The following is a 9,202-nucleotide window of genomic DNA, read 5'->3' on the forward strand; positions in this document are numbered from 1 at the left end:
ATTTATTATGGTTTATAATGGCAAATGATACTTTGAACATTAAATTTTGAGCCAGCCCTACTCCCAAGGGCTGTAGGGTGGGGCCCAAAGGAGTCAGTGTGCTAAAATTTCTTCATTTTCCTTGTTTAGAATCAGAGGTGCTAGTTTCAAATACTTTTTAGTCTTAAATCTGTATGCTAGATATTGAATAAGGTGGTTTTATTGTTTTTTTTCACTTTGAATAATATTTCTGTACATGTTAAAAACAAAATCAACTCTCTGTATAAATATATCAGGTGACCGTTAAGGCCCATGGGCCTCTTGTTCTAACACCAACCCAGGTTCTTTGACTCCCCGCCAAGGGTTCTCCTTGAACGGGGAGTGTCAACAGCACCAATTTGTAGTAGGAGAGGAATAGGGATAAAGATAGTGCCATTGCTGGGGCTGGAACTCCGCGATCCTTGGCTTTCCAGTCCGATGCTCTACTGCTAAGCTAAAGGGAAATCCCTACAGCTGACACTTGTAAGGTAACCTAATTAATCCACATCTTTTAGACTATTCCCCCCTTTTTCCCCTTTAACCAGTGATTACTGATGGACTACAAATTGTTTGGTGTAATTTGCTTTGTTTTATTTGACAAAAAATTGAAATGGGTGTCGGGACAATTCTGCCCCCAAAACGGGTAAACTCAAACCCATAATGTCCCCTTTTTTCCACAAATGTTGTGTTTGTGTAGCTAAGAAAAATTAAGAGCTTTCGGATATTTCACAAACAAATTCATATGCAGCTTGCACACTGAAATAGAATCATTTAAATTTATTGGACTATATGAAGTATTTGAATTTATTTGAAAATTGGAATGACATTTGAATATGCATTTCAGAATGTCACACTTCATGAATTATAGAATTATGTACATGTACATTTACCATAAACATGTATGTTGGAGTGTCATTCCACAAAACATGTTAAAGGAGGAACCGATGTATACCTTAAAATGGTACGTGTAATCTGGTTTGTTTAATTTATTGTACGAGTGAAACATAAATTTCAATATCCCCTTATTATTATACATAGATGGCAGGATTGAAACACCTCTAATACTGCAGGAACCAATAACGTTGCTTTGCCTGGCTGTAGCAGATCAGGGTTGGGTCAATCCCTAGCTATATATATAGTGACAAGGTAGCTTAGGATACTTAATCTGACGAACTGTCACATTCTCCTACCTTGCATTTTTATTGATTTACATATTTGAACTGTCCCAGAGCTGTTTTTTATGTTTCTTGTTACAACTTGCAGGGCACCAGTTTGCAAAGCATGGTATGGGACAATTGAAGATAATGGACCTAAGAAAGGGCAGCTTCCCCCACCTCGACCTGGCTCGTCATTCATGTTGTTTTATATGGACAGTATTCCAGAAATAAAACTGAAAAACCCAGGTAAGAAGCGAGGTCATATAACCTGTTGATATTAGCATATTTTATCAGTGCTTATGCCGTGGTACTAATTAAAGAAATTTTAACTAAATTTGGTCTGGAGCATCATTTGGCAAAGGGGATTGAACATTGTACAAATGGAATGGAAGGAATGGCCTTTCTTGGGGCAGAAAATCCTCTATATCCAGGGGTTACGCTCACTTTCGCTCTCTGCACCCCTTGAATATTTCATAGCGAAATTGAAGGCCCGCATCTGGCAATTTGATTGGTGTCAGCTAAAAAAACCTCACCAATTACTAGGCTGATACTTGTCCTTTGAAGATTACAGAGGAGCAACGCCCGACTTCAAGGCCAGTAAGTTTTACCGTTGCGACCGCGAGTTTCCTTTGATGTACATGTACATCAAATTAACAAACTTGTCTTATGGTCTCATCCACAATGTGGTGCACACTGAGCCTTAGATTTTGCTATAACATATTCAAGGGGTGCAGAAAGCGAACGTGAGCGTAATCCCTGGTTATCGAGGATTGGAGCAGAAGAACGTGGCCAAATGATGGAGAAAAAAGAAAAAAAAAGTCATTCTCCAGTATTGACAGGAATTCAACATAAGTTTGATCTAGCATCCTTAGGCAAAAGGGATTCAACTAGAAGGTGTGGCCCCTATTGAGGCAGAGGGACGGGCTCATTGTTATTGATGGGCTGATTGATCGAATATACCCGGTAATCAAATTAGATCAATTTGCCCTTTCCCATTCCAATTATCGATTATAAATTCCATTATTGATAACATCAGATAATTACTGAACTCAACTGCAGGTTGGTGATCGAGAAAAGAATACACCTGCTGGCTGCTGTTAACAACTGCATGTATCATAAGAGGCGACTAATGAAGGAACACCTGCAGAATTGGGGATTTACTTTTGTGCCCTCTATTTCGTGACACATAAGCGACCAAAATAAATCTGCTGCACCCATTGCAATATTTCAGATTTTTATTTTTCTCTACTTTTAACCACTTTTTATTTCCTAGTGCCTTGCTTGGTAATACATGTACCTCACTTTTGGTTTTAATGTTAAACGTTCACCCAGGTTGAGGAAGGCATCTGGGTGCAGTCCCCATGCTGGGACATGCAAAAGTCCTTAAAAATAGCAGTTGTTATTCCCTGCTTAATTTTCAGCTGTTAGGGTACTAGCAACAACTGGTTCACCCGTTGTCATTACAATGTGACCAGGCGGGTTGATGTGCTCGGCGCCTTCGGCATGGTATTTCAGTGAGATAGCACTATAAATTCAGATTCGTGCTGTCAGAAGGAGGCAATAAACCAACATACATTGTCGCTGACATAACACACATGGAGGCATGTCCGTAAATGACCTTAGCTGTTAATAGGATATTGAACAATATAAAACCAAACCAAACTGAACTCAAGTCTCAAATGTATACAAAGTAAAGTATACTTTTAAAGTAATCCTTTTCATTGATTTTTGTATATGATTGATGGTGATGTAGAATAAATTTAAACATTCATCATAAAAGGGGCTATTGTTTAATAACCGACCATCAATTATGATTTTAAACCAGTTGCTCATTACTACCAGTACTAAAGCCTGTTATGATAATATTTCCTACTGAGCCTGTGTTACTGTTTAAATTTTATCAGGCATAATTTGATGACTGTTGGCAGCCATTGTCAGTCAATCAGAGTTTGCCATGCAAGTCAAACCATTGACTGGGCAGTCATTTTTAACAGTTGAACGTTATGTTATGTTTTCCTTCTATATTGTTATACAAATCTTTAAATACTGTTGTATTTTAGGACAAACTAAGATAGGAGTTTGGTCCAAACAAGCAGGTGAAATGTGGCGTAATCTACCAAATGAAGAAAGACAGGTAAATCGAAGAGTTTGACAGATTTTTGACACTTAACTAATTTTGGAAGTCTATGCCAATGGTTTTGTTAGCTAATTTACATGCGGTTTTACTGCCATTTTCAAGTAGTTTTAAGGCTTAGTGGCAAATTAAGGCAGCAGTTGAAATGAAGACATTTTCTTTTTCTTATGAATTCAAAACAAGAACTAGGGATTTTAGAATTAAAACTGATCAACTTCACTTAAATATGCTCATATTTTATCAAACAAAATTGAAATATTTTATTGTAAAAAAACAAGTATGTTGCTGCATCAGGCTAACATAACCTGACACGATTTGGACAAATAAGGCTTGACACAACTCTGTCAGGAAACAACCAATCACAATGCCAGCCTAGGCTGTAACAAACCTGCCTTATCACTACTGGTGTGATAGCTAGCACCCCCTACCCTCCCCCATCTCCCCCATCTCCCCCCTCCCCCATCTCCCCCTTCTCAAACAAACATGGCAGACATGCTAACTTTTTAAGAGATGAACTATTTTTCTGTAACCCACATGCTTATGTAAAATAAAAGAGATGGTTTGCAACAAAAAATGCCATTTTGGTGGTTAGTATATAATTTCAATGCTATTTAAATTGTGAATGGTGCCTACCATCACTCATAACACACATGTGAAATGCAACAGAACGTCTTGCATCAACAATACGATGTGAATAACTCCATGTGTTCTGATCGAAATTTAAGTGAACATTACCATGGAATTTACAGGTTTAAAATGTAACCATCAAGATGAAAGAATAGAACAGAAGCAGCGTCATTAGTTATGACATCATAAAAAAGTCACTAGCCCCGGGAGTAAGCACTTCTATATTTTCAGTATTGGTTTTCACTGTATCATATGTTATTCAGTATAAATTCACATTTACAGGTATGAATGTCAAGTTTTTATTTTGTAGATATATGCAGAAAAAAGTAAACTTGCCTGGGACAGTTACCATGATCAGATAAAGAAATACACTGAAGGACTGACCCCTGATCAGCTGCAGGAAATGCAAGAAGAGAAATGGAAACTGCAAGAAGGAAAGAAGATTAGAAAGGCATATGAGGTGTCAACACATTTTGTCAAGTTTTTCCCTGCTATATATATGTCTTTCACTTGTTTCGATACGGTCATTTTGTTAGAAAACTTTGAAGTGATTAAAGACAGTTTAGGTTTGTTATCACCCTTTCTGGAAAGTACTCAAATTTCATGTGGTGGTTTCCCTTGGTCCTTGTTTGGCTATTTTCCATAATGATGATCAATTGTATAATCGGTTTATACATTTAGGGGCCTCAATACCCAAATAAAGTGAGAACACTACTGTAACTTCAATAGACAAGTGATAATATGATAAGTGAATTAGGTTTTGATCTTACATAATGAATGGATATCAAGCTACATTTATGCAGTTTAATCAATCACATAGTATAAATCATAACACTATCAAATGGTACTTTACATTGAAGACATTTAGAGACTTTTAATTCAATGATGAACCGATTATATCGATTATGGAATTTGTAATTGATAATCGGAATCGGAAGGGCAAATGGATCGTTTTTTGATTAGAATCGATTATCAGCCCATCACTAGGCCCTAATGAGAATTCATCCATCTTTGACAGCACATCTTCCATCTTATTATGTAAGAAATAACAATTTTTTATCGTTATGCATACCCATGTATCGGTAGTTATGAAATCCTTATGTAATAACCTTTGCACTTCAGTAGTAGAAATAACATAATTATAACATTACGAGGTTTAAGCTAAAGTACAAGATTTCCTTAAGAATTCTCAACATGGGAATGGGTAATAGTACCTTTAAGAATGATAAAAAGCAAAGAAGGTAAAAGATCATCTTTTGCAGGTCTGATAAAGATCCTTGGATGGTGGCCTTCTAGGATCTCTTGTTATTGATATTTTCTACTAAAATTCATTTTTATGTTAAATCAAGGTACAATTGTACAATATACTGTCCCTCTATAGAAATGAAGATCTGTAAAGTGTTTTACTGACATTTATAAATATAATATATTTAAAGTGCTAACGCGACTTGTCAAGACGTTGAACCAAAATGGATGTTCTACTGATCAGAGTTGATTAAAGTTGGATTTTTAGGTCACCCAAGCTTAAGCTCAAGTGACCTATTGCTATCCGTCTTCGTCTGTTGTCGCCCGTCGTACGTTAACATTTTACAGTTTCAACTTAAGCTATAATACTGTCGAAGGGATTTCATTGATACTTCATGGGAATGTTACTGACAACTCCCTGACTAAGTATTGTTATTTTTCGGGTCGATCAGAAATCCAATATGACCGCCACGGCTGCCATTTTGAAAAAATATTTCAGGTCAAGTTCTACTGGGCCTATTTAATTGAAACTTGGTATGAATGATCAACTCGTGGTCCTGACAAAGTGCTGTTATTTTTCAGGTTGATTAGAAATCCAATTTGGTAAATAACTATTGTAAACTTAAAGTCAAGTTCTACTTGGCGAATTTAACTGAAACTTGGTAGGAATGATTGACTCATGGTCCTGACAAAGTGTTGTTATTTTTCGGGTCGATCAAAAATCCAATAAAGCTGCCACGGCTGCCATTTTGGAATAAAACTATTTAAAACTTAAAATCAAGTTCTAATAGGCCGATTTAACTGAAACTCGGTCGAGGAATGATCAACTCATGGTTCTGGCAAACTTAACTTAACATTATACTTAACTTTTTTTACTCAAATTTTGGTAGGGATGATTGACATCATTATCTCCACTTCATATTTCAACAACAAAAAATTAATACTGTAGGACTCAGGTGACCGTTAAGGCCCATGGGCCTCTTGTTTTCTTTGTCAGATCAACAAAATAGTTTGACCTACCTACTTAACTGAATCTAAATCCCTTGGTCAGGGTACACCAAACAGAAAAGCTTTTAATTGTGGCCAAATAACATAAATTTTTAATATGAAATTTTTGTGCCAGTTTCCTTTAATCAATTTATCATATTCCAGTTGTTCATCGTCGTCCATCCATCGTCTGTTGTCTGTCGTCCGTACATCAGCGATTTCTTCAAACGACTTCTTCTTAATCTTCTTAACCAATGATTGGAATTGAACTAAATTTGAATGGAAGCATCCCTAGGTGGTGGGGATTAAAATGTGTACAAATGGTGGGGCTGACCCCCCAGGGGGCTGAGGGGCAGACCAAAAGGGGGCAATTTGGCTATATTGTTAAACAACTTCTTCTGTAGAATTAATTATGCACTGGATATCAGTCATATTTGGTCCGAAGCATTCATGGGAGGCGGGATTCAAAATTGTACAAATGGTGGGGCTGACCCCCCAGGGGGCTGAGGGGCAGACCAAAAGTGGGCAATTTGGCTATATTGCTATGAACGACCTTCTCTGTAGAATTATTCACTGGATATCAATCATATTTGGTCGGAAACATTCATGAGAGGCGGGTATTCAAAATTGTACAAATGGTGGGGCTGAGGGTCGGGGCCAAAAGATTTTTTTGGCCATATTGCTTTAAGCAACTTCTTCTCTGGAACTAAAAGACGAATATTAACCATATTTTATTGGAAGCATTCGTAGGTGGTGGGGTTTCAAAATTGTACACATGGTGGGGCTGACCCTCCAGGGGGCTGAGGGGCAGACCAAAAGTGGGCAATTTGGTTATATTGCTATAAACAACTTCTTCTGTAGAACTGCACTGGATATCAATCATATTTGGTTGGAAGCATTCATGGGAGGCAAGGATTCAAAATTGTACAAATGGTGGGTCTGACCCCCCCCCCCCCCCTGAGCTATGGGGTTGGGCCAAAAAAAGTTTATGACTTGGAAATGGTTGAGATTCCCACTGTATAACCTTATATACAATTGCTGTATAAAGAGATGAATGCACATACCGGTACGCTTCCAGGATGGCCCTGGGTCTGCCCCACCCTTGGAGACTTCATCCCTGGGTCATAACTTTGAAACGGTTAAGATCCCCACCCCAAAACTATATATACAATTGTTGGGCATAAAGAGACGAATGAAGTCATGATATTAGAATTGACCCCAGGATCTGCCCCACCCTAGGAGACTTAACTCCTAGGTCATACCTTTGAAACGGTTTAGATTCCCACCCCAAAACTATGAATACAAATGCTGGGCATAAAGAGACGAATGCAGTAATGACATTAGAATTGATCTTGGGGTCAACCCTGGGGACCTAGTTTCTCAGTCACAGCTTGGAAACAGTTGAGATCCCCACCCTATAACCATACATAAAATTGTTGAGTATAAAGAGATGATTGCACATATGCTTCCAGGATGGCCCCAGGGTCTGTCCCACCCTTGGAGACTTAACCCCTGGGTCATAACTTCGAAACGGTTAAGATCCCCACCCCAAAACTATGTATATGATTGTTGGGCATAAAGAGACGAATGAATTCAATATATTAGAATTGAACCTGGGGTCTGGCCACAACCATAAGGACCTAGTTTCTGAATCACAGATTGGAAACAGTTGAGATCCCCACCCCATAACCATACATAAAATTGCTGGGCATGAAAAATCTAATGCAGATATGCTACAAGGATAGGTAAGCCTTGGGGTCTGGCCCGCTCCCTTGGATCTCATTTGGAGAATATTTTGCCATGATCAGCTGTCCAGCTGGGCCTCTTGTATAATTCATGTGAATTGTTATCCTTATTTGCAGGTTGCGTTATCAAAACATCGTATGCCAAGGAAACCCAAGATTCCATTGTGGACATATGGTGAAACTGTGAAAAGAGAAGACGAAAACTTTGTGGTAAGTTATGCCTTAAAATTTCTTCAGTTATTGAATATAATGATTCATTGTTTGTGAGTGCTTACAAAGGTTTTTGTGTGATGACTCTCAAAGGAATACTTTGATTTTATGAGATTTTTTACAGATACATAAAGTATCAATCGCATACTTGAGTTTGATCTGGATCTGCAAGTCAATATTGCTGGTAATAGCCATCTTCAATTGTATGGTTACCATGTGATAACTTTTAAAGGAATGACTTGATTTTTAACTCGACCGGCTGGAAGAGCCAAGTATGCTTATGCTGTTTTATGGTGTCTGTTGTACATCCATCCGGCGTCAACTTTCTACTTTGAACAGCTTCTTATATAAATTAATAACCAAGAGGCCTAGGGTGATGATATGTAGCCATTAGTGAAGGGCTGTACTGGGTGCCTTCTGCATGGTATTACAGTGAGATAGCACTATGAAGTCGGCATCAGATCCACGCTATTACAAGGAGGCAAATACATCAATATACCCTGTCTCCTGCACATATACACATGCATGCATACACAACACATGTACACATGGAGGCATGTCATTAAATGACCTTATAATTAGCTGTTGATAGGATGTCAAAGCCTTTAAACAAGACAAAACCAAACCAAAGTTTATTCAAATAAATAACCTTCATCAACTCTCAAGGTCACAGGGGTCAGTTGTCTTAAAAAACTTTTAAACAACTTCTTCTGAATATAGCAACCAAAATGCATAGGTTAGTGATATTTGGACAGTAGCATGCTCCAATTTAGAGTTATAAAGTTTATTCATGTGGATGATCTTGACCCACTTTCAAGGTTGATCAAAGGTGTATACTCAAAAGATCAAGAGTGATGATATTTGGCAATACTGTCCATGATGTGATAATTATTATATAATTACATATACATTTTAATTGTACAGAGCTGACAGCAGTGGATTTTCCAGTCCCGTAGTCAGAATAAAATCTGAGTGTATCTGTGTAAATTTTGTGCAACTTCGTAACCTTGTTAGACTTTTTAAGTTCACAGGGGTCAAATGTGTTATTCTTTTAACATTTTTATACGCCCGTCGAAGAC

At 37.8% G+C, this 9,202-nt stretch overlaps 1 protein-coding gene across 1 annotated transcript in view; it reads left to right on the plus strand.

Annotated features, from left to right (window-relative positions):
- Positions 1 to 9,202, plus strand: part of LOC110448593 (transcription factor A, mitochondrial-like) — a 23,388-nt gene that overhangs the window by 4,324 nt on the left and 9,862 nt on the right. Inside the window, exons 2-5 of the mRNA XM_021494924.1 lie at positions 1,282 to 1,421; positions 3,236 to 3,309; positions 4,247 to 4,396; positions 8,031 to 8,123. Of these exons, the coding sequence (XP_021350599.1) occupies positions 1,282 to 1,421; positions 3,236 to 3,309; positions 4,247 to 4,396; positions 8,031 to 8,123 (457 nt within the window). The remainder of the gene's footprint in view (positions 1 to 1,281; positions 1,422 to 3,235; positions 3,310 to 4,246; positions 4,397 to 8,030; positions 8,124 to 9,202) is intronic.

Source organism: Mizuhopecten yessoensis, unplaced genomic scaffold, assembly GCF_002113885.1.
Source record: "Mizuhopecten yessoensis strain PY_sf001 unplaced genomic scaffold, ASM211388v2 scaffold4121, whole genome shotgun sequence".
NCBI classification, from domain to species: Eukaryota; Metazoa; Mollusca; class Bivalvia; order Pectinida; family Pectinidae; genus Mizuhopecten; species Mizuhopecten yessoensis.